The sequence below is a fragment of the Acanthochromis polyacanthus genome, chromosome 8 (genome assembly GCF_021347895.1).
Source record: "Acanthochromis polyacanthus isolate Apoly-LR-REF ecotype Palm Island chromosome 8, KAUST_Apoly_ChrSc, whole genome shotgun sequence".
NCBI classification, from domain to species: domain Eukaryota; kingdom Metazoa; phylum Chordata; class Actinopteri; family Pomacentridae; genus Acanthochromis; species Acanthochromis polyacanthus.
In genome coordinates this window covers 6,859,950-6,886,686 of record NC_067120.1, presented here as the reverse complement: position 1 = coordinate 6,886,686, position 26,737 = coordinate 6,859,950, and the positions used below count along the sequence as shown (strand labels likewise).

At 40.7% G+C, this 26,737-nt stretch overlaps 1 protein-coding gene across 1 annotated transcript; it reads left to right on the top strand.

Annotated features, from left to right (window-relative positions):
* Positions 1–2,673: 2,673 nt before the first annotated feature.
* si:dkeyp-19e1.3 (USP6 N-terminal-like protein) lies at positions 2,674–26,728 on the top strand. The gene is made up of 14 exons (XM_022193933.2): positions 2,674–2,953; positions 15,743–15,816; positions 17,075–17,160; positions 17,738–17,777; positions 17,869–17,949; positions 18,283–18,390; positions 18,498–18,607; positions 20,317–20,365; positions 21,886–22,006; positions 22,225–22,319; positions 22,559–22,624; positions 22,831–22,930; positions 23,354–23,506; positions 23,636–26,728. The coding sequence occupies exons 2-14, from the start codon at positions 15,751–15,753 to the stop codon at positions 25,057–25,059; spliced, it is 2,499 nt and encodes an 832-aa protein (XP_022049625.1). The 5' UTR covers positions 2,674–2,953; positions 15,743–15,750; the 3' UTR covers positions 25,060–26,728.
* The last annotated feature ends 9 nt before the right edge of the window (positions 26,729–26,737 follow it).

Here is a 26,737-nt window from a genome sequence, read left to right as displayed (position 1 = left end):
AATATGAAACCTTAAAAAATGACTGCATTCCTTGTAGGTGAGCTCCTCCAAGGGTTCGTGTACTGTACAGACATGGCTTATGAACTTAAGCCATCGTTAACATAATTGGTCTCACCTGTGCTTTTTCTGTTAAGACAAGTCAAAATGGCTACAGAGGAAAGGGCAAAAAAAATCAACACTGCAAGCAGTCTGGCTTGTCATTGCAGGAAAATCACAGGTGTGGCAAATCACACTGACTATAACAGATTACATTACAATCAAAGTATCCAAGAACTGGAACATCTAAATATAGACACCATGTGATTAATTACTTCCGTATTTCCCTGTGGCTGCTAACTCAATCTGCCACTGCAGACCTGTGTATACAGTGGTATTCTACAACATTAAAACCATTCACAGGAGAAACATATAACATTGACTATCAAATTACAATGCAATAGTCTGCTGAAACATCTTGGCTCCTCACATTCATGTAGATGCTACTCTGACACGTATCACATTCCTAAACATTGTTGCAAACGTTGTCTTGAAACCCCCCAGATAACAGTCTAAGGATAAATTGAGAATGTCCTGACAGCACACACCACAGGACACTCAAAGATTCCTGTGTCCATGACTCGATGAGTTAGAGTTGTTTTGTCGGCATGGGGAGGACCTACCAAATATCAGGCAGGTGGTTTTACTGCTGTGGCTATTCAGTGTGGACAGTCTGTGGTACAAAAAGTCATGTGTTTTGTGTGATGGCGCCAAATGCTTTAATGTGGCTGCCAGCGAAGACCTTCACACGGAGGATTCTTGCTCATCTTAAACTCTTTCTCATCTTTGTGAAGGCCAACAGACCTTTCCAAAGCAGAATGTTTGGCTTGTAATAGCAGGGAAAACATAGGAATAACTAATAACATTAATTCATTCCACAAATATCAACACACTTTTTGCCTCAGAGGCCAGGATTGCCCCTTTTGGCATAAAAGTCTTGGGTTTGATTAGGTCATTCCATAATGCTCCATTTCTTCTCTTTGAGCCATTCTGTGGTGGACCTTCTGAGGATTAAAAGTAGTGCCAATCAGCTAGTGCCAATCAGCTAGCATGTACAATACAGGACATGATCATCATCCTGTTGAAAGGTCCACTTCTGGCACAGCTTCAACTTTGGGACAGATGGCCTGAGATTATCTTCAAGCATTCTTTGATATGATGCCGAATTCATAGTTGAATCAATGACTATAAGCTGCCCAGTTCCTAAGGCCCAATATTTCTTGCTCCCTGTTTCACTGTTAGTATGACGTTCTACTCCAGAAATAATCATAATTCCAACAAACATTGTTCCAAAATGTCAAAACTATAGTTGTGTTCCAATGTTCATTTTAAATAGCAAAAGCCTTTTTCCTGGTATGCCAGGCAGGTCAGATTTATAATTACAAATCCTCTCAGTCAGAATCACATTAGGACTGATTCAATGTGACTGTAGAATGTCATGCACCTTATATAGTTTACGGCAACTGTTTTCATACTGAATGTCAAAATCATTTTAAATCATTGTGCCTTGAAAGGTGTAAATACTGCTTATTGACTTTTAACAGAATTGCTAATTCTATAGATGTCAAAACTCGGAGTGTTCTGTTTATAGTATTGTACAGCAAGTTGTTTGAGTATATACTAACCTTTATTGTTAATGTTACTAACCTGCCTGTTTTGTCATTTTTGTTATTTCTGTTGGTATGTAAGCTGATGAACACACTTCCCTCGAGATTAATAAAGTATCTATCTATCTATCTATCTATCTATCTATCTACCTATCTATCTATCTATCTATCTATCTATAATGGACATGTACATTTGTGTTCTATTTCTATAATTTTATTGATATTTGCATTAAAAAAATACCAAAAAAGAAAGAGATAAAAGAGAAAAAAGGAAAAAAAATCTTAAAATTACAGATTTCTATTTATTTATTTGCTTCGAACAGTCTAACTCTCAATATATCAACTTGGTGAAGATAAGCAATCTCTCTCCGGAATAACTACAAAACAAAACACTGAATGTAGCCCACTCACACCCTGGAGACATTTATAGCTTGGCATGAATCTGGACATAAATCCTGCTTCAGAAAAAGCTTTTGTGTGTGTTTTTCTATTTACGTGCATGTAAATATATGTATGCGCCAGGGATGTGTGGGCGTGTGGTCAAATGTGTGTAAGTGACCTGTGTGTAAGTGACCTGTGCAGTGAAGACTGCTCATTTCAAAGGAGATGACATGGCTGCATGTCTAATGTTTACCCAACAGAGGGCGCAAGATCACTTATTTTGGGGAAGAGTGCATGCACCGGATTCATTTTCTTCCAACTGTATATTTTCCATAATTTAAAAACTTTTTAGGTGCTATTAAATCTAAATACGTGATTAGCATGAATGCTACTTGAAACTAATGTTGCAATAACGGCTGGCTAGCTTACCGTCCCTCGGCTGTAACGTCTGTAACGCGGTTCCTGTTGTCAAACTTCCACACAAAGTAGGACGGAAAGAGCGCTTACTCGCTTTCTGGATTAATTTAATTAAATACGACAAACAACCGTGTTTTTTTTTTTCAGCTCAGTTACTGCACACACCGTCGGTTGAAACTTTCGGTCGAGACACGCCTTCCGCCGTTGCTCGTGCGCGTGCGTGCGTGCGTCGCCCTGTCAGTTTAACAGCTGCGGCTCGCGCTCCAGTTTGTTGAGGCTCACGGCGGCAGGCGGCATGTGTAGCTGGGCAGGGGGCGACTCCGTTTGACCAGCAGCGGTAGATTCTTTTCGTCGACAACCAGCCAGCCAGCCGGGGAGGGCAACGACAAGCCTTCATCACGGTGGCAGTGTGAAAAATAAGCTCCTCGTTGACAGCGAGGGAGAGAATAATGAGAATAGTGGATTTGGGTTCTACTTGTAGGTACAGCGCAGCAGAAGAAGCTCTCCGAAAGGTAAGCAGCAGGCAGAGGCGGTTTGCTAGCTAGTTTTTGGAGTGATTAGCGCTGGAGACGCAGCTGTGTGGGTGGTCAAAAAGACTTTTTATCTTGGTCCTTTTGTGTGTATGTGTGTGTGTTTTGTTTGTTTGTTTGTTTGTTTGTTTGTCTTTTACAACTTGCCTAATTTACTACAGACCCATAAAGGAAGCAATTCCCACCGGTTCTACCGACTACACGCACGTGTACGGGCTGCTTCATTGTGAATAATAGAGATGAACGTTAAGCTAGTCCTTATTTCGTAGAAGAGACACGGTTTATTGTAAGAGTAGATGGTCAGTGTTAGCAAACAGTCTGTGGTTGGACAGTGAATGTGCGATTCTCTTTTGGAATTTCTCATCCTGCATCACTCACTCAACACGGGCTTTCCAGCAGTTAAATGACATGTTGATTCCGGCCAGGATGGAGAGAAATGTGTTTATGATGGACCACGAGTCTCTATTCTCAATTATCGGATTATCCACTTCAACAAATAGTATCTGTTTGCCTTTTTTTTTTTTTTTACATTTATAGAGGTCTGCATGTGAAGCTATTTTTCTTTCTGTTTCTTGAGAGACTTATGTTCCGCATTTTATCCGCTTTAGTGGCCACCACAACATACATGGAATGCAAAAAAACCCCAAAAAACAGAATACTGTTCTTAGTGCAAAAAGTACTGTTCATATCCATTAGAATACTGTATATTGTACAGGTGTAGAGGTATGGCTCAGCTGTTTATTTGGATATATTCATGTATTCTTTAAACAAGTTGCCAAATCAGACTCTTGGATGGCATTCCCAAAGGAATCATGATTCTTGTCAGTGGAAACGGCCTGGATTTTTTTACCCAGCATAACCATTGCACAGACAGCAGACACTCCACCATCCAGAAGTAGGCCAGTAGCTGGTCTGTATGTCATGCCATGCCAAGCGTGGTCCCCTCTGGAAGGTTAACTATGCATCTCGCTGGATCATATGTGGGTGGGGGAGGTTACAGACGTCTGAGTGAAAGATCTCCTGCAGGATCGAGCTCTCATCCTCTAGCAGATGTCTGGTAGTCTTTGTTTTACTGTCACCCCCCTGCGTTATGGTTTTGTTTGTCAGTGTAATGTAACAGATGTGCATGTCGCTAATGGCGAGTGCACATCACTTCTATCATTTACCCTCATTTTAAATGCATGCTGTTATTAATTGGTGTACAACATTGTGAAAGAATAAGGAGCTGAAGGAGATATGTTTTTGTGAATTAGTGTGTTTAGTGTCTATAGTTGTGTATTTATTGATACACAAGATCTAATAATTTCCTCACAAGACTGTCTTCTGGCTTGCATTACTACAATTCAAGACTTGATGCCTTCTAATTTACTACAACTTGGGTGCAGCCATAACAGCATCACTCTCCACCTTGGACTACTAACAATGAACATGAGGCTCTCAGTCGGAAACTGGGACATTGTTTTTGATCACAACTTCAATTTATACCAGCACATCAATGCTCTATTTCCATCCTGCTATCTACAAAACAGAAGTACTGCCAATATCCACCTCATGCTCTCCAAAAACGTTGTTGTAGAGCTTATTCACGCCCTCATTTTCTCCCACCTGGACTACTGCAACTCACTGTTCGCTTGGTTTAACAGTGCACTAACTGCTCGTTTACAGTCGATTCTCAAGTGCTGGCTAAAATACCCTGGCTCTCCGTTTGTTATTAAGTTCAATTTGGGATTTTATTGATCTCTATGAAAAGTATGTTTGCCTCCAGAACCTTTAACTTATAATTCTGCACGTAGACCCCTTAGATCAAACAATCATCTGCTGTTAAAATTCTACAGTTCAGGGACCTCTGGGAAAAAAACTTTCTCTTACTGTCAGAGCAACTTAGTTCAAAAAGCTTTTCACAACCCACCTTTACAGACATGCATTTGTATAGTACTCTATGTATTTTCTGATATTTTATCGTCTTGTTGATGTGTTATTGTGTTCTGTTGCTTTTCAATGCATTTGAGCACCTTGTTGTTCTTGTTTTGAACAGTACCATAGAAATAAAGTTTGTCACTATTGTTCTTAGGAGTTTGACAAACAAAAACAATGAGGACAATGAGATCTTTTTTGCTTTGGTGTGCACACATTCACAAGCCCATAGCAGAGCTAGACTTAGAGAGTTTTGTGTTGTTTGTGTTGTTGCTATGCTCAGTCTAAATGTGAGACACCACTTTGAGTTTGATGAGGAAGTTTCACTTCAGAAAGATGACAGTTCCGTTGCTACACTTTTTGTGTGGTCATTACTGTAGCATGTGGGAATTTCATCCATACCTCACCATTTCTGTGTCCCTCTGTCTGCTTTTCATTGGCAACTGGTTTGATTTCCAATGTCTGTTCAAGCTTGGAGGCTTTCAGAAATGGAAAAAAAAATACATAGAGAGATTAGGTCCAAATGAGCCAATGTAATTTCATTTACGTTCGTCTTAATGCATATGTCCTTCATCTCCAAGCCTGTTTAAAGCCTTAACTGTAATCTGGAGTTCAACTATGTAGTTTGACTACAAGGAATGAGCATGAATAAAACTTCTCCAATAGTCAGACTACCCTCTCTGATGCCAACAGGATGTCAGCCACGTGTAACGCAGAACATGTGAGCCGCTATTTTGTTTCTGTTGAATGGGTCTCAGTCAGCAGCATTAACCTTTTTTTAGAACTCTCAAAAGTTGATGATGATGTCTACTTTAAAATTCCTCCTGCAAATTCTGACTTTAAAGCATTAAAATGCATAATTCTTTTCTGGATGCCAGCTTTGCACCAGTGTTGCAAATTGTATCATAATATATAGTTGGCACAACAGATGAAAAATTAGGTGGTCACTTATTCTTGTGGTAGTGTGACTCAAATAATACATCAACTTAATGTTTATGTCCCACTCTTAGATCACATTTAATGTCTATTTATAGTTTTATAATAACTCTTCAATCGGCAGCATTCATTGTATTCTGTTGTGATAATATTATTTCAGTGGAGAGAAGCAACAATAGCCTTTTTGTCTCCCTGAATGGCGGCTTTATGATAGAAGTCCTACAAACGTACCAGTGTCACAAAATGCACCAAATAGTGAAGCCTTTTGCCAACGATGAAACAAAAGCAGAAAGGCTTTAGCCCTGCTGTGTGACTCATGAAATGTCTCTTGAGTTTCAGGGTTTTCTTTTCAGATGTCCTAGAAATATAGCCTGTAGTATCCCCCTCCTATTTTGTTCAGGGTGACTGGGTGCTGGAGCTTGTGTCACTGCACATTGAGCGATAGGCTGATGCACCCTGCACGGATCATCTGTCTTTTACACGTCCATAGTATAGACACACTCACAGCTACGTCCTATTTTGAGTTCCCCATTCACCAAACCCACAAGTGTGAAATCTTGGCAGCCACGAAGAGAACAAAAACTACACAAAAAAGCCAAAGCACTCCCGTGGATATGAACTTAGGACCATAATTCATGAGATATCTTATATAATACTTAGATACTCGCATTGCCACGATGATGATGATTATCTTATTCTAAGATATTCGTACACAAGACAAAGAGTAATTGTCATTAGGATCATCATGGACATTAGTTGACACATTTTTGCATTTTAATGGTAGAACAATCTGATAAGATAAAATCACAAACAAACAAAAAAGCCCTGCAGCTTTACTGTTATACAATTGTGTCATCACTATGTTGCAAATTTTTTTTTTTTTTTTTTTTACATAAGTTAGACCGTATCTAGTCTCATGGTATAGTATTAATTACAATATAATCAAGTGAAAACTAGTTTTTCAGGAATTTTGAGTTAAGTTTAGACTATTGGTTGGACTAAAAGCATATTTTATAGATGTGATATTGGAATCAGGCAAATTGTGTGTTTAATTTTTTTCTGTGCATTTCATTGACTACATGATCAATTGATTAATTGCTAAAATGACAAATTAGTTGAAAATTAAAATAATCATTCATTGCAGCTTTACTCGCAACAAAAAGTGACAGTCATCATTTACCACTATGTGTTGCTTTACCACATTCATAGTGGGAGCCTGTACCAGACATGTGACTAGTTTGTCAATAAATTATCCAAATTTGTCCCACACTCAAGCATTAGTGAAACTGAGTTGGTGCTACAGTTGCGATTCTAAATTGTCACTCAGGCCGAAAACTGCCATCGTCACTGAGGACATGAGAGATGGTCCGATGGGATAATAGCTGAGCAGTTTGTTTTTTTGGTATTTGGGCAAAAGCTAAATTGGGCTATCTTGGAATTTCCCCTTTATGATTGTGTGTCGTTTGTGTATTTTTTAGATGCCACTTTGAATTTGTTTTTGCTTCACATACTTAACCTCCTTCTGTCACTGAACTGTGGTGAAGTTCCAGTTTCCCTCCAGTGTAAGACGGCTGCTCTTCCATGTACCATAATCCTGTGTTTCTGTCCTTGTAAACAGAAGTTGAACACGAAAACTGCCAAATCACCAGTGGAGCGTGCATCAGTGAACCTAGCATAATTTCTGTTTATTCTTTGCCTTGTGACCAGCTGACTTTAGCCATGGTTGGTCTTTCCTCATTATCATTCTGTGTGTTCAGCTTCTTGAATTATTTAATCTGTAGTGCTGTGCTGCTGTGTGGTGGGAGTATTGTTGTGGTATACTAAGGGTGGAAGCTGTGTCAGATCTTATGTGGTGAGCTTGTTGATGACGTTTTGCTGTGGAAGAGGTTTTGTTACGCAGAAAACTTGAAGAATTTAGCAGGATATTTTTGTAAATGGTCAGATACAAGATGGGAATTAAAAATAGCACGACTGTCAGCATGATGTTGCAACTTCCCTAAATGCTACTTATTTCTCCATTGCATTTTTTAACTGTGCAATATTAATTGTCCAACTTCAGATTTCAACTTACAAAGCTTTTATAACGTAATAACAGTAGTTATTTTAACTCTGCACGAAGTTTTCCTCCAGCTTCACTGCCTGTATTATGACTGAATCCTTGCCAGGAACAGGGTCCATTTATGAGAATGTGGCATTCTCACCAGGATCTCGTGGTTTTGTGTTTATGAATACTGTTCCCTTGACATTCCTGTCCTCCTCATACCACCCCTCGAAAAAGTGCTGCCACTCTGGGAAACAAGACCTCTCTGGCAGGCCGGCTACTGAAGTATCTATAACTTCGTGTGGTCATTGTTATTAGACCCTCCACCTCCTCCAAGGCAGCAGCAATGGCTGGGTCAGATGCAGGGTGAGGTGAATCCCCTTCCTCCAATTCCATGTTGTTGTTTCCTTTGTCAAGATGGGGACAGGGATAGATAGTGTGGGTGGTGAGTGTTGTTGGTGAATCTATGTTCTGTGTGCCTAACTTTAGGGGGGAAAAACAACAACAATACAGCAGAAGGGCAGTGCGGCAGGACAGAAAGACCCCTTGGGGATAACAAGCTATTCCGAGACTTGTACTTTTCCCCAGTTTGTGTTCTGGATATATTTCCCCTGGGCCACACAATCCATGTGTTGCTGCTATTTTCTATGCCTAAAAACTGCAGACTTTTAAAACAAACAGAGGGAGACAGAAGAAAAATGGCCCAGACAGCAAGAAGACAGAAACTCTCTTCATAAGCACTGGCAATCAAGGCAGTTCCATTTTCTCTTACTGGCCTACGGTGGTATTACTCATCTCCTCAGTTTTTACATTGATTTGCTAGTTTATATGGTCTCAGCGTTTGCTCCAGTTCAGTGAAAAGAAGATTAAGTTGGTACACAGTTTGTACGGCTTCGCTGTGACTCGGCAGCCACTAATAGCAAGCCCTGAGAAGAACCGCTGGAGTAAGGGTAAACAATTGGCCATTGTCCATGCACACACACCTGCAAAACATGTTTGGTTGCATGGGGCTAGCATTTCCATCCTTTGTGTCTGAATGGTTCAGATGGTATGGAAGTCTGGACTTTTTTTACATGCACACATCATCAGTGTGTATGTAATTGCTCGCCATTAGGTGCAGCATGTTTAAAGATTGCAAAGAAGATATGACTTAGTAGTACAATGTATTTGTATGCCAATTATGATACACTTTTACTGAAACATTCCCTCACTTCAGAAATGAATAAAAGATCTTTTAAGGGTGTAGTTGATGGTAGTGTGAACCTGGAACACAAGCCGCTGTATCATTACCTACCTCACTTTGCTCCTGCTGAAAATAGAATAAAAACACCTCCTTCTGGCTCTTATCTCTCTTATTATGTTTTCTTTGCTTGCATTTTTCTGCTTCCTTTGGACACGTGCACACTCGCATGCACACAATGTGTGTCTGACACCCATTACGGAACTGGAGCTCTGAAGCCATCTGGGACTTCAGACCTCTTCATGTGGAAATTGAAGCCATGTGGTTGCTTGTTAGCCTCCTTTTTTTTTTAACTGGAATGATATGCTTGTTCTCCACAACCACCATGGATCTACAACATTAAACTAATGTAATGACAGAGATAATAACATACACTGCATTACAGGACATTCTGTAAATGTAAATTGTTCTAGTAATGAATGTTGTAATTTGCTGCCATGACTTAGATTTAGGTGTTCTAGAGTGAAATACATAAGCTGGGGTTTTGAGATCATCTTAGTTGTGCATCATCAAAACTGAGTTTGGCTGTCTTTGGCACTTGATACTTAATAACTTCTGACCCAAATGTAAGGTAAAATAAGCCTGTGCAGGGCAGATGATGGTTTATGTTACATACTGATAATAAAATAGAGATGATAGGAGAGTCATGGTATGGGAGTATGCGCTCTGAGGTTAACCAGGTTCAATGACATGGCGTGAGCTTGTCTGATCTTAGAGCCAGAATGTCCTTTGGCTGACCACCCATCATTGACTAATCATCCAGTGGTAAAAGGAACTAAACATCTGGCGTGTTCTGCTTTGTCACGCCAGCAGCATTTTGGGCTCAGCGTTTTGAGTGCCAGCCACATTAAAGATGTTGAATTAAAGATCTGGTCAGATCTCATTTATCAATTAGTCTGTCCCTCGGGATTTTGGTCTAGCATTTGTATTATCCTTTTAATTTTGCGTTGGTAAACCACCACAATGACCACAATTTAAACGTGAACAGGATTACGTCTCCAGCTCAGTGATTGCAGCGAGTGTACACTTTCCACACCCTGAGGAAGTTTCACTTGAGGTTTCAGCTCAAGATGTCAGTTCACAAATAGTCACAGTGAATACACACACCTTACCATACATTTTCAAACAACAGTCAGATGCTTACACTCAGAGTTTCCAAGGTCCTGCAGTGAATATTGCCAGACTCCTCCTAATCCTGGGCTTTCATTCTTACTTTGCTCTTGTATAATCCTCTGCCTTAAATCGGATGGGACTCAGATTAAGACTGATTATAAGTCAAAACAGAGATGATCATAGATCAAGGAAAAATAGCAAAAAAAAAAAAATACCAGAAGCAAGAAAAAGTAAATCTTATTTACATTTTTTGCTTGTTTTTGTGTATATATTTTTTGCACGACCAACTGTGTGTGATGCAAGCGTTGTATTCCATTTGTTTTTGCATAATCAACCAAATTTGGTTCCCATGATTATCCCATGATAGTCTGTTAGCTGACTAGGCCTCAAGACAGGAAGAATTGGCCTTTCAGGTGCCCATGCAGAGACCTTCTAGAAAAGTTTACTCTGTAATAGCATCACTTGTCCTAATAATTTTGTCTGACTATTTGTAGTTTTATCCATAACATCTTAGATGATGTTGGTTATAACCGGCCTGAACAGTGCACCAAGAAGCACCACATTTGGAGATAGGACATTCCGATGATAAATCAAGAAAGGAAGTTTTGACTGCTGCATCTCTGGTAAAAACCATGTAATTAGCTGAATGTGATTCAGAATGCCTCGCAAGCTGTTTGTGGTTACAACAGTGCACTGAGAGCTTATATACGCACGCTCGATTTAGAGCTCTATGTCATAACAGGAAATGATGTCACCTAAGCCTGAAGCTTCAGGTCTTCTACTCTGTCAGCAACCAGTTGTCAAAATTTTGCTTTACAGGAAGGCTGTTGTCACTGCACCTTCAGTGTCTTTAATTATCTGATATTCTTGCCCCCTGTCTGTTAACTATGTAAACTGGTCCTTTTGTTTCTTTTTAAAGATGTAAATATTTTAAACCTTAATTAACTTCTTTGCCATATAATCTTACAAACTACTCTCTTACAAACTATACACTCTCACAAGTGTGATTATACTGTATGTGTGAGTTCTCTCCCACTCTGTGACCTTCTTGGCTGCTTACTCACTTTGTCCCACCAGCTTCCATCTGTTTGACACCCCGATCCCCACCACAACTAGCCACCTTTGCAGTTACCACTTAAAAAGAGCTGTTTGAAGGAAATTCCTTTGAACCAACCACGAGAACCATCCAGTGGAGATGGCTTCAGCTGTTTTCTACTGCTATTTGGCTTGTGAGTCACATGCAAAACACTAGCAGTATTAATGTGAGCTGACCACCCTTTGGTTTTACTCACATCTTTCTTGCTGACTACAAATACCAAGTCTGGGTGATTTGAAGGCCTTTTCAGTAAAAAGGTTGGAGGAAGATCCATTTTGTTGTCGGTCTTTCTTCAGTTCTCATTGAACCTGTTGTTGAAGTAGTGGCGGTCACTGGTTTCCTTTTCTTCCTGACCCCAACACAATACTATCAGCAGTCTGGAGACTCAACACAGGAAGTAAGCATCTGGAACCTAAAGACGAAGCAGAGCAACCTTTTTTTTTTAGAAATCTAGTAAACGGCTCATAATTTCCCATAAGTAAGTTGATTGAAAAACATCCAGTTTTATTCCATGATGGACCTTTAAGTGACTCATGTTTTACTTGGAAACATCTCTTGATCATTTGTGGTCATGTCCTGACTTGGCAAAATGATTAGTCCGTTAAATTAAAACTGTAGTCAGGACAGGAACGTAAGAGGGTGTTTAATGTTAATGAGCACCTGGATTAACAAGGACTTGGTGTGATCTGGGAACACTGTAGCACTTAAAATGTCCAAAGAATATATGTTCAAAGAACATTTTAAGTGTTTATTAATGAGTAACATTTGTCAACAATTACAGCCGCTGCTATAATGAGGTATTTTATATCATTGCAAGTGTGTTTGACCATATTGTCATCTGTTTACACACTTCGATGCCCACAGGAGGAGTTTTAATTTTTGACAGACACATTCTCATATGATGTAAACTAAATGACATTATATATTTTAACTGGAAATTTAATGTATGAGCAGGTGCACTAGAATGTGTTACATTTCACACAGTGTATGTTGTTTACCTACAACGTTTTAAACTCTGATGTAAAAAAGTTAGCATAGATGAGCTGTAATTTCAGTTATTTACACCACTGGAGAAGGACTGTACAGCAACATACAGACAGCTAGAAATCCCAGCCTTGCATTAATTTCTCCATCATACGTTTTCATCTTCATCCTTAACATTTTTGCCTGGGCAGGCAAGTTTTCCTGGTCGTAGACAAGGTTAGAGCCAGGTTAACGGCAGAGCCTCATAGACAGCTTATTCAGCTGCTCAGAAAAACATGCTGATGCCTCCAAAAACCCTGAAAAAGCCTGACCCGAGATGGATGTGGAAAAGAAATCGTAAAAAGAAAGCCATAGAACAGCGGAGTCCATTTGTGCTGTGATCTGGTTTCACTGACCACCTGTTAGAAGAGACTGTTGTTTTGATAGTGAAAGATAGATGCCGTGGAAAACATCATCAGTGATTTGGGCTGATAGTAGGAGAGGCAAAGTAAAATGAACCGTACCTACTAATTATGTTCCAACTGTGTGTACCACCAGTTCTGGATACTGCTGGGAGTTTTATGTGTTTTTAGAATGTGCTTAGAAATATGTGGGAAGACGTATTACACGAGCGGTTACCTAGAAACAATCAGCATACTCCCTGAACTTGGCTGCCAGTGTGCCGACAGTTTTAGCGTCGAAAGCATGCTAGTTATGTTAGGAAAATCAAAGTGCCTCTGACTCAGCGTACAGCATGAAGGTATGTTGGGAAAAGTTAAAGAGCGTTTGTGTGAAGCGGCAGGTGCCCTCACACGTGTTGTAGACATTCCAGTCATACATACCGTCTGAGGCCTCAGCTGGCTACACTTGCTGTCATACATCAGTAAAAGTGTTCCTCAGCGCACCACATTTGTTGCAGTGGGCTTGCTTGTAGCGCTTTCCTAAAGTGTGACTTTACAACACAAATAATAGTGAACTTGAGAAGACGGTTCTGAAGTGCATCTTGCTCATTTTGGACTGTTGCAATTTGAAATGATTTTTAATTTAAATGCTGTAGCTCATTCTAAAATCAGAATTATGTAAATCTCTGTTAAAATGCACTTGCATAACTCCTTTTCATTTCTCTGTCTGTGCAAAGCTTACTTTTATTAGCCTCCCTTCAGTACCTGTAATTTGCGGTTGCAGAATAACAAAGGTGTGTAGTTGTCTAACCTGTTGCTCACAATAAACACCCAATAGAAGCAGGTGGTTCTTGACCCTGATTCTTTTTTTTGTTAGTTTGTTAGTTTATTTTTTATTGTCTACATTACATTCAAAAGGGTGAAACTGACTGAGGTTTGGCTTCTGTTTCTTTTATCTCCTTACATCCACTGTGCTAGCTAGGCGGAGCTTCTACATTCAAACATCTCACTGAAATGCTGATCTGGCGAGATGAGCAGAAAAGGCTGTTCTCTCTTGGAGGATTATTCAATCCTGACAACTGCTAAACTGCCGAGCAACGCCGCCAGAACACATCAGGCCAGCGAAGACTAGAGGGTCAGACCGGAGTCAAGTCAGGGTTGTACTCTGAGGAAAAAGGGAAGAAGGGGCTCCTGGAGCATTGGAATTTTGGTTTCATTTAGTGGCTTTGTCGTCTTCTTTTCTTATGTGCTCGGGCAAGTTGATCATTCTCCAAGGAATTTGTTAGTTCCAGTGCAGTTGTGTGTGCACGCAGATGGAGACAAAAATAACCATATGCATTTACTCGTACATGGTAGAAATATAAGACTGTATGACTGCCGGTCTGTCACACTTCATATGTGGTAATTAGCCCTCAAATATCCTGGATTCATTTAGATCAGTACACGTATGCTGTTTTGTTTTTTAGGCACTCTTTTCAGTGATTCTAGCCTAAAATTAAATATTAATCAATGTGATTCCAAAGTAATATATTTCTCTTAGTCTGGGGACACATAAGGGGACTGTTTAACTGTTTTACACAGTACTTGTGCACCCCTAAAGTCGCAGCAGGAAAAAGGAGCTGAAAGTTTGCTTGGAAACGTTTCATTGCACAGATTTAGCATTGTGAGAGGTTTAGAGATTCAATCTAAACTGCTCTGACCCACTTGCAGTGACCTGAGCTGCCCTTGTCAGACCAATTATTGGATTTCCAACCTGAAATTCAGACAAATATAGAAAAGGCATTTTGCAAAGTCTCAAGCAGCTGTTAAGTCAGATGCTAAACAATCTGGTCTAACGTGAAGGAAAATAAATCGACATCTGCTGTTGCTTGCGACCCAAGTGATGCAACATTAGCATCTTTGTGTGTGTATACAGTCCCTGGTAACACATATAATACACTTTAGGGTCATGTGACTGTTCTAACAATAACCAAATAATTTTCAGCAGGAAGTTTGCTGATGGTCCTGTGGCTTGGGTGTTTGCACTCGAGCTCTTTATAGTCTTTAGCATGCAGTGTTTACTTTAAAAGAACAAAACATGACGTCAACCACATGCTAGGGAACATAACTGAATGATCATTGAATGGTGATGTGTTAAATCAATATGATTATTTTATATTTTGCAGTATCTTTTGGCTTTGGGTGATGGATGCATAAATCAGCAGGTTATTAATGTTATTGATTTGAAGATGAGGCATATCGAAAGAAGCTATCTGTCATGTTTCTTTTTTTCTTTCCTCTTTTGAGGTTGACTTTGGTTTCACAAACTCAAATGATGCTATTCTGTGGCCTGCAAATGCCTCGTGTTAATATGGCAGACGTTTTTCAAACAAACCTTTCCGTAGCCTTTAGTAGATATGACCATCGTTGTAGTTGAGCCCCCGTGTCAGACATAAATCCACACTGCTGAGCTGTTAGTGAACTATACACTGAACTCCTAAGACCTTTGTATTGTTCTGTATTTTACCTGCGCTCTTACCTTAGATTAATCAGATAATACACTACCAGTCAAAAGTTTGGACACTCCTTCTCATTCACTAGTTTTTATTTCATTATTTTGTACATTGTAGATTAATACTGAAGACATGAAAACTATAACAGAATGCATATTGAATTATGTTGTAAACAAAAACATGTTGATCTTCAATATTAATCTACAATGTAGAAAATAATACAAAAAAAAAAAAAACACTGAACAAGACGGTGTGTCCAAATCTTTGACTGGTACTGTATGTTGTTCTTATACACCTACTGAGCTAGCTTAAGACAATAGGTTCAGTCAGAAAATTTCCAATCAGAATCCAGTCTCTCCTTAGGGCAAGCGAGAACTGTTTCACTAAAGTTAAATGTTGTGCCTACAAATAAAAACATAATTATCCCTCTTATTACCTTGTCTGTACTCCACACTCACACAAACGGCCAGCAATACATCTCTAAGCTATAATATGTTATCACTGTACACCTTAGGTTACATTAGCATGGTTTATGCCACTGTTCACTGATGGCAATTTTATCTGCTTCCTTTTAGATTTGGACATGAAGAAGGATATAGACACACTCATAGCAGAGGAACGGGCTGAAATCATCTCGAAATATGACAAGGCAAGTATATATATATTCACAGAAATACCATCACCTAATGGTGATGATGGCCTCCCTGATGAGCAATTTGCAGTCATGCTTAGGTGATTTATAATAAACACATAGTGCACTTGAGGCAGTGTAGCTTTTAAGCTGTAATGGTTCATTTACACTGATAAGCATTTTCCTGCACCACCTAGCTTTAGGTGACAGATTTGCACCTCTCCCAAATATTAGATGTTGTATTTATGAAGACAATTCAACTTAAAAAGTAAAATCAATGTAATTTGCAACGTAATGTTTTCTGAAAGGAGGGCGATTAATGTATACACAAGACACCACAACAGGGGATTTGATAGACTCTTGTTAAATTAGAAAGAAGTGAAGGATACTTGACTGAAAGAACAATGTGGAAGATGTAGCCCTTAAAACACACAGTGCCCTTATTTCAAGGGTTCACAAGTAATTCGATACTTGGCTGCTAATTGTTGGGAGGTTGTGTGTTACCTCGGAGTCAGAGCATGCCAAGAAGAGCGCCCATATGGCTCAGAGTTGGTTTAGAGTATCCATTTAGAGTGAGTACGAGTAAAGAGGTGATCATGCCAAGAAGATAATGAGGCTCAGTGAAGAAAAGTTATTTCAGATAGTTTTCAAAGATGGCTAATTTTTCACCATTCGAGTATAATCTTGAAGTAAAACTGAAAGTGTCTGCACAGGATGCAGGCTTGCATGTTTCCTTGACAGCGATCAAGAATAGACTACATGTCCATTTGCGAAAGATTTATTACAAAATGTAGACTCCTGAGCCTCATAAAGAAAAGGCCAGGTTGCAAAAATGAAACTGGAAAGAGAGATGAAAAAAAGAACAACTCATGGTTCAAAGCATGCAGTCTCATGACGTGTCAGACATGGTTCTGGTTCTGTTGTGGGTTTGGCATTTATGGCTGCCAGTGGAAATCTTACAAAAAGCAGTGAATTCTTAGGAGAGCATGACAGTATCCAAAGCATCTGTGAATGTCTGATCGTCAAAGACATTTGGCAGTCAGGATCTTCCACAAAATATTAAATGTGATGATTTTGTTGAACCTAACTGCAATTTGTCCAGTTAATTTTAAACCTTTAAACTTTGTGTGCTACCTGTTAAAAGGAGGACATTTTCCTTAGACGTCTTTCTACATTTTGTAGAAACTTCCTCGAATCAAACCTGACTAGAGCTTGAAGAACAAACCTGTGTTCCTGTCCAAATACTTACAATCTATACTTTCTGTGGGCGTTTTAGGGTAGGCAGGAGGGTGTCAAGATTGACCCATGGGAGGATGCTGACTACAACATTTATAAAGTCACTGACCGCTTCGGCTTCCTGCAGTAAGTAAATTTAAAGTTCTGACATCTTCCTTGTAGTGGTTTGAATTCGTGGAAAATGCCTTGTTTTGTTAGCCTAGCCGCGCTAGACAACCCACGGCAACGAATTTAATTCTCTGCCAGGGTCGACAACAAAAACGACAACAGTCGTTGAGCTCCATTAGCACCGACTCTGAATAATATTTCTGTTAAAATGTCTGTAATATACTTGAGCTTCACCCATTGACTGTATAAATAAGGCTTCACCGAACTACCGCATCCTCTGATTTGTGGCGCTCTAGGAGCCTATTCGTTGCGCTGATTGGTTGTATACCTACCCAATTGCTGCAGAGTGATTTGATAGACAACCTTTTAGCCCGCCTCCCTCTCTGTTGAGCGTGCCTAGACCCTTGTGTCTTCAGAGCATGGGTCTAGCGCGGCTAGGCTATTGTTTTGTGTCTGTTTACTCCTCACTTTCTCCTTTTCCGTCGCTCATATTTTTCATATTATGATAATGTCTCATAGGCCTATTCAGCTCAGATTGACCTCTTAATGTTTGTGTCTTTATCACATACTGTGTATTTATGCATTTCTTCTCCAGTGAGGAAGAATTGCCAACACCTACTGCTCTTGAAGAGAAGGTATGGACAGATATTGACCTACCATGTAATATATTTATGACTTTTCACATACTTAGTTAACCACATGTTGATGTGTCTCTCCTCTACCCAGCAAAAGCAGCACGAGATGGAGCGAGTAGAGAAATGGCTGAAGATGACGAAGAAATGGGACAAGTACAGGAACAGTGAAAAGGTCTGTAGTGGCATCATCAGACACAAACCTACCGTCTCAATGTAGCCCTTGTTTCTCCTTTTTTCTGCTCAACCATAGGATGTATTATTTCCATTTCTGTTTGTAATCTGTTTTCCATTCCCCTTTAAGCACAGCACATTCCTTTATCCCTCCCCTTGCGCTGGTCTAGACAGTTAAAACAAGTACAGAAGGGCATTAGATGAGAGCTTGTCCTTCAAGAGTAAAGCAGAGTTCATGCCAGACCCTCTGCCTTTGTCTTACGATTGTTGTGGTAAAGACTGTCTTTTTATGTTTATAATCTTTGTTCATATTTCTCTGTCACATGTTTTTCAGCTGGTGAAGCGTGTATATAAAGGCATTCCTCTTCAGCTACGAGGGCAGGCTTGGGCCTTGCTTTTGGACATAGAGAAGGTTAAGCAAGATAACGAGGGAAAATATGAGGTATTAATCTTAAAAATTTTGACAGTTCTCGTACATCTTGTTTTTGTGACTGTTTTTCTGATGGTTGCCTAGTTTATGAGTATGACTGCCATTTTTCCGTTCTCCAGAAAATGAAGCAGCAGGCTCGCAACTTCTCCACAGAGATCAAGCAAATAGATTTAGATGTCAACAGAACCTTCAGGAACAACATCATGTTCAGGGACCGCTTTGGAGTCCAGTAAGTTCTTGGTTTTGCCCAGTTTAAAGCTGTGTGGAGTTTCAGTTTACCTACAAGCAATACTGATGCAATGCAATGACTTCTTCATTTCCTGATTGCCACCTAGAAAAAAAAATCACATTTAAAAACTGAGTAATATGTACCCATCTTAACCATTTATCTAAGCAAACATACTACCATCCTGTGGATCATAATACTGCCTGCAGCAGGTCAAAAAAGTGGCACAGTTTTGTTACCTTTCATAACAAATGCCTAGAACCTGTTTTTTGTTTCAAAGTGGCCTCTCCAGTGTTCTTGTTTTTGTATTTGCTGTCACCTCACATGCTCAGGTCTGCCCTCACTGAGGTTCCTGCAGGGTGTGACCTATGGCCTAAACCTTGAAGCAGCCTCTCTCTCTCTCTCTCTCTCTCTCTGACACACACACACACACACGCAGGCACACAAAACCAAAGTGGTGGTTTCCTCCTCTCAGCGTTTTATTAGCCTTCCTGTCAGTGCACAAAGCCCCACAGGAAATGGCATTCATACAGAAATGTGCACCGACATCAAGTGTACATGTACAGAATAACTCTGCCACAGCACAAAGAAAAAATACTAATAAATAAAACATACATTTAATAACAGACACCACCTTGTCTCTTATTACGCTGGTTTAGGACAATGTGAAGACCACTGTTGTCTTAGATTAACTTGAGTGTGTAACTGAGTACTCTCCTCTGCCCTTTGTAATGTACTTCCCCTTCGATTCAAAGCCACTGAGTCCAAACAGACCAAAACGCCACTCCATCCTGCTTGGCTACCCACTCCTTCCCTGCGAGTCAACAGCTGTCTTACTCACACCGAGACACTGACAGCTATTTAAAGATCCTTTCCTGTCTCTGTCACTGTCTATAAGACATGTATTTACTATAGAGGCCTGGAGGGGAGACATCCTCTCCACATCTAGATTGCATTGGTTAATGCCCCTGCTCCACTCACTTGCACATCCACACACACAGACACACACACACACACACACACACACACACACACACACACACACAATGGCTGCCTTGTGTTCACTGTCTGAAACAGTTGGGACTCCAGATGTAATCAGCGACACGGCATACAACCCTACCGTCCTAGAAACTGGAGACTAGCGACATGCTTTGAACTAAATTGATAAAAATGTCTTTGATATTCATGTATCACAGCATCTGCTCACAAATAGAATTTTTTTTTTTTTTTAATTAAAAAAAAAATTGCTTTGGAGATCAGCTTGCAGAAAAACATCAAAGTGTGACCTATTATATAAAAATGAAATTCTGAGCAATACCACAGCACTAATAGATCACATAAGGCTGTTCACACATGCAGTTCACAATATTTAAATGTTGCAGCAATAGGCAGCGCTGCTTCGCTGAGGTCTGTTATTTAGCGAGAAACACTATCCACATAACATACACACAGAATTATACAAACACTACCAGGACGAAATGATGCAGCCAATGTTTGTCAGCCTCCCCAGAAATATGTGCAGCTGTTTTAGTCTCTTTCTGCTCATTGATGGAGGTCATTTTGAGATAAGGTGGTTGTGAAATTATGACTATGTTAGGGAATTTTCATTTATGTAACTCCACTATACCTTGAGGCATTGTTTGAACTTGTTTCATTGTTGTTGAGGAATCATATCCTCTTTTTAAAAGGTGGTTTCTCTGTTCCCTCTACAGGCAGCAGGCCCTGTTTCATGTACTAGCAGCTTACTCTGTCTATAATACGGTAAGTGAGTTTGTGTGTGTATATGCGCATACTTAACACAGTATTACATAATATAAAGAAGTCTTGTGTACACTGGCCGTTCAGAAAAGAGCTGACAGTTTGTAGAGTGTGTTAGTTTTCATACAGCAAGGAACAGGCCGAGCACTCTATGCCCATCTTTGCTCATTCTTGTTTAGAGCCTTGGGTGAGATCTTTAATTTATGAGTGTGGCTCAGCCTGAATGTACGGCATCACAGTGTAAGAGTCAGACCATCAGCATTCACACCGTTAGACCAAATTCCCCTTTTGACACAACATGCGGTGCTTTAAATGGTGGAGCCGAAACAAAGGTGATTGTTTAAGGAATTCTTTAACGTAAAAATGCAGACCATTATCCAGCCCGCACAACTGTCAGGGTTTTCTGCCTTCTTTGGCTGTTTTTTCTTACTAGGTAAAGAAAAACTTTCAGAAAATTGACAAGCATAATATTTTGTATTTTCATCCATTTTATTTTTAATATTACCAGCAATACATTTGAATTTGGGTTGCAGATTCTGAGGACAGGCGTAATGAGTATTTCTTGCATCTACTTGAGAGTCCTAATGTGTTTTCTGCAGTTTCTCTCTGGGGTGAAATCTGGCTTTTACAACTGAGCAGGAGTACGCATTTGTAACCTATATCTTTAAATTCACATCTATATTCATCTGCATTAGTTTCTACTTAAGCACGGATTGCTACCAGCTGGCAGAGGTAGAAATATTACCATCTACAGACAGTCTTTTGCACTGTACATCACCTCTCGCATAAACACAGCCTGTGTCTGTTTTTCTGATTTGAGTTCTGTAGCCAATTCCTGTGTGGTAGAGGTGTTTGAGCCAGAGGAAATGGGCATGTGCCGTTCCCTTTTTCCTTTTTCCCCTCTTCTCACACACTGCTCGTAAGAAACTGGGTCAGTAGGAGAGCCAAGAGAGGAAAAAGGAAGGCAGAGATGGAGGGGAGGGGGCTGTGTTTGTCCTTTTCGCCTATGTGATGGTAGAGAAGAATGTGGAGAATGTGTAGTTTAACCCCACTGTAACCCTAAATTTATTTATTGCATTTCCTTGAAAGGATACCTCAGAATGTCAATTTGTAGTTGCACGATAAGTCGGCCTTAATATGGACAAATACCAAGTGTGTGTTTGTGTTTCTGTGTCTGTGCTTGCCATGGGCTAGTTTAGTGTAAATCATTGAATCATTGTGGAGTAATTCAAGTTGAAGACATGACATTACTGGGAATTTATGTCAGGCTGCTGTAAATATTTGAACAACCTTTGCTTTAAGTGTTTATAATACCGTAGCTGTACCTCCTTGTGTGCAGTACAACTATGCACTTTTACATTATCGTTCAGACCACATCAGACATTCAGGTGTTCGCCTCCCTTCATCTCATGGCCTGTGTGTATATGTGTGTATGTGCTCTATTAAATTATGAATAGTTTCTCTCATTTGCCCATTCTGTTTAACAGAAGTGTTTTTTGTTTTTTCCTCGTGTGCTCCCCCAGGAGGTGAGCTACTGCCAGGGGATGAGTCAGATCGCTGCCATCTTGCTCATGTACCTGAATGAGGAAGATGCCTTCTGGGCTCTGTCCCAGCTCCTCACCAACAGCAAGCATTCCATGCACGGTGAGACAGAGGAAGAAATGTAGACAAGCAGAAAAACAGAGCTGATTAATGTCTGGATCGTAAATGTTCTTATTAAAAAGCGTAAAAATATATCGTACTGAAATTCTGACTCGATCAGTTCTTTAAAGAGGGGAAATCACCTTTTGTAAATTCTACACCTCCGCCATCACCACCACACACCATTTATGGTCTGCTGATTTATTTTTTGTCTGTGCTAGGATTCTTCATCCCGGGATTTCCCAAGTTGCAGCGATTCCAGGCTCACCATGAGCTTATTCTCTCTAAAATGCTGCCCAAGCTGAAGAAACACCTGGTGAGTTACAGCACATCTGTTTGACTGATGCTTTAGTGTAGAAGGTTAGAGACTGCAGCTGATTTAATCGGGTCATTTCTCATTTTGTGTTTAATTTATGTTGCCAAAGAGCACATGTTAAGAGTATTACTGCTGCTCCAAGAGTCAGAAGCATTTGAAAAGTGAGATTTATAACTGGGAGCATATTATGAGAAGCGACTTCCCATAGAGATGTTTTCTCATTAATTCCTCTCCCACAGGACAAGGAGCAGATGACAACAGGGATTTACACCACCAAATGGTTTCTTCAGTGCTTCATTGAAAGAGTGAGTATTTGGGTTTCCACAGCTTTTTGAACATAAATCTGAATTAATGTTCCCTCTTAAGATCTCCTCTGTTTTATATCCAACCTCATTTATCAGTATATCCCAGCGCATTTATTTGCTTTCTTTTTAAATGTCGAATTACATCTAGGGTTCTGTTATTACTTTTTGGTCAGAGTGACTCTTTTCTGCTGTGCCTTACCTAACAGACCCCCTTTACTCTCACCTTGCGTTTATGGGACATCTACATTCTGGAGGGGGAGAAGATGCTCAGTGCTATGGCTTACACAACCCTCAAGTTGCACAAAAGTGAGTATGAGGCTAATTACATTATCTTCCTGTGCCGTGCTGAGCTACATGAGCCAAGCCAGCTTCATGCCCAGATACAGCAATGGCTGCTGTTGCTATACCAGTTAGTGCTACTGTGTGGATTACTTCCCCTCGGTTGGCTGCCTCCTAACTGGATGGCTTACATAACGTAAGTGGCCGGTTGCTGTGGAGAAGAATCAAAAGCTGACTTTTCATTGGATGCATACAGAAGCATTGTCTCAAGCATATTGGCTGATTTCTTGCAAAACAAAGTCATTTGATGAGCCAGCTCTTGCTATCTCAAAGTAAGAACTGTGTTGAATTAACAATGAAATTTCTAATTATAGCTCACTGTGTCACAGAAATTACCTGATATGTATCTGCTTAGATTAGCTTTCTTCTCTTTTGTCTGGGTATCATCAGAGCGCCTGCAGAAACTTCAGTTGGAGGACCTCAGGGAGTTTCTTCAGGAGCAGCTGGTAGCTTCTTTCCTCCTGCCTGATGATGTGGTGGTCGAACAGTTACAAGCAGCGATGTCTGAGCTACGCAGTAAAAAGCTGGACCTTCCTCCACCAGGTGGATCTGTCTTCTTTTATTTCCCTTTTTCAATATTAAGCCACATTTACCTCCTTCTTTTGATACATTCTAAAGTACTTTGTTCCCCCTTTTGTTTATGTAATCTTTGTTTTCCGTTTCCTTTTTTAGCCAAGTCAGAAGAGCTGCCAAAAAAGCCTCTGGGTCAAGAGAGACCACTTCTTCTAATGCCATTGCAGCCTGACTCTCCTCTGGAGGTAAAAATAAATCTGCAGCCTCACATTCAGCCTGATACACAGTCCCAGCAAACGGATGACATCTCTCTACATCAGCCGTCTTCTGCTGAAACCCAGGACTCACAAAGCCTCTCCAAGGCAAACACACCTGGTTTGCCTTCACCAGACCCAGTTGTGGTCCACACACAAGGAACGCCTTCTCCTCTGAGGCCTTGTAGAGCACCTCCGATACCCCCAAAAGCAGACAAACCCTGTGCTGAGGTAGAGTTGGTCAGAGATGTGAAGGAGTCACTCCCTGTGGTTAGCCAAGATGGGGAGAAATGGGATAATCAGCCCAGAAACCCAGAGACCCAGGACGAGCCTGTGGACTGGCCTCCACCCTATGAGCCCCCAACTTTGGATACTCTTACCATGCAGATGGAGGAGGAAATCATGGACCTTCCAGATCTTCCACCTCCACCTTTCTTTTACTCTGAGCAGAATGACCAAATGCCCTTGGGCAGGAAATCGCCCTGCCTGGGGGAAAGGCCTGCCCCAGAGAGCCAGCGGTACTCTCCTTCCCCCCGTTCTGCCTCACCACTGGTCACTCAGATGAAGGTGTCTCCAAAACCATGCCCAAAACCACCCATGTCTCTTGACCTTGCACAGAAAAAACCTCTTCCCCCAAAACCCTCCCCTCACCGTGCCTTCACTGCAGCCTCCTCCTCCTCCTCTCCCAGAATTCCCCCAAAGCCAACCAAGTTCCCAGTCTCGCTCTATGTCCCGGTGTCCGCGGGAGACAGACGGCCTTCCAACACCTCCCAGTACGACAACCTTTCTGAGGCTGATGAAGATGATCGCTACCTGGAGAGACTGCTGGGCTCCACTCCTGAGGAAACTCCCAGCATGCACAACAACCCGCCATATGCCATCGACAGAGACTATGACCCAACTCTCTACCCCCTGCCTCCACCTCCTGTCTTCATCCCTCCGTCCCCATCTCCCATTCCTCCCTCACTGTGTGCTCTTGCTAGTTTGCCTCAGGAGCCAGAATATGAAGGAGAGGACAGCTGGGTGGAGGATTCTATCATTCCCCCTCCTCCCCCCAGTTTTGCTGACAGACTTTCTCCCTTCCAGTGCACCACTGCCAGCTGTTCAGACACACACAGAGCCATGTCGCCTGGTTACTCTAAGCCTTTCTCCAGGGCCCCCAGAGACCATTCTGCCTTCCCAGCACCACTGTTATACACTGGGTCTCCTCCTGGTCACTCCAGGTCCTCAGGACAGTCACCTGTAGGGATTCCCTTGGTTCAGTCCAGCCCAGACTTTTGCAGGATGCCTCCAGGTGGACAGCAGCTGCCCAAATCAGTCACATTTTGAAGCATCATTCTTCAAAGCCAGTTAAGAAGAGAAAGGCCAGTAGCTATTCAGTTTGTCAAAGTTGTGTGTGTGTGTGTGTATGTGACTTTTTTATTAATGTGTACAGATTTCTTTGATTCTTCGCCTTTGTAAGGGCGGTAGTGTCAAACTTGTATTTAAAACTGCTGACTGCGTTACTGCTGGCCGCACAGATAGTGGGTGTATTAACTTGCCTGTTCTTGTTTAGAACGTAAGGCCACATTGGGTATCAATTTGACAGATGTTGATGCAAAGTATATACAAAAAAAAGGTGCTCGTACTAGCTGCACATTTCACCATTGCTTCATCTCCAGTTAGTTTCATTTTGTTCCAACAAAGTGTCTTAACCTTACACTGAGTGTAGCAACTCTAACACAAGGGCTCTGAGGCTGTGAGTAAGATCGTCTTGTCAGCCAAAGCCTCAACATTTATACTGAATTTCTGGTAAACTGTGAGCAGGCTCACACGTCCTAATGAGAAACTGTTAACTGTTTTTTTGCATCACGTATGTTTAGGTTAATACTTGACAACTAAGGACCACTAAACCAGGTTGCACTAAAACAGTGCGCATACAAACTTTTTTTAAGAATTGCTAAAGTTGTAACCACCAGTAGCAGTGAAGAATGGTGCAATATATCCTTGGTGTAAATACTGAAGCAAGTTTCTTTCATATGAAGCCTGGTCAGCTCAGCTATTTCCCATCCAGGTAGCAGTGGGTACTCTGTGGGTATTTTACTGCTTTTTTGTTTTTATTTTAAGATGCTGTCAGTGTTTTGTGTGATTTCACAGCAATAATGTACCGTGTCTATGTCCATGCATGTGTCAAGGTTAAGTAAGACCTAAATACGGATTCAATGAATGCAACATGTCAGCACAGACTGTTTTACAGTAAAGAAATTCATTGACACTTTTTTATGAGAGTAGCCCCCTCTAGTGGTCAGAGGTGCTACACAGTGACAGTTGCTGATTTAATCTCTAAATGGAGGTCTTTGCATTTTAATACAAATTCAATGACAAGACCTTTCAGGAGAAACAAGCTACGCCCACAGATATTAGCTATACGCCTGTTTATGAATGTGCACATAGTAAGACTAAAGAATATGAGGAAAAATTGTGTATCACTCTGATAGACTGTTTTACAGCAGGAATCAAAGCTCACAGCCATATTTTAGAGCCATTGCAGTGTAACTTAATTTAATTGCTCAAAGCAAATGTTCTTGAGAAATGGAAGATGAGCCATAATATACTGTACAAGGACCTACTGTAGGCAAACATGTTTATATTGCTGTTTCAGTTATATTTGACATTATATACCGTGTCTAAACATGCATTTTGTTTTTTGCACTGACATTTGTCATTATAAACAGGTTTTGCAGTTGTCTGTAAGTATTGTTTTTCTAATGAAGTTGCAAGTTACTGCTAAAGCTTTGGTCTGGGCTGTTACATCGACTCACGATAAAGTACATTCTCACACAAGGACTTGGCATCTGCACAAGTATGTTTGGCTTATTGGGTGTATTTTATCACGTGATCCAGCCACCAGTTGTACATCACTATTCCTTTTATGGGTCTGGCTGACATCAGGGAGGGCTCAGACCAAAGCTTGTGTGCATTCATGCAACTATGTGAGTTTTATAAAGAGTCAAACCTTCGACGTCTG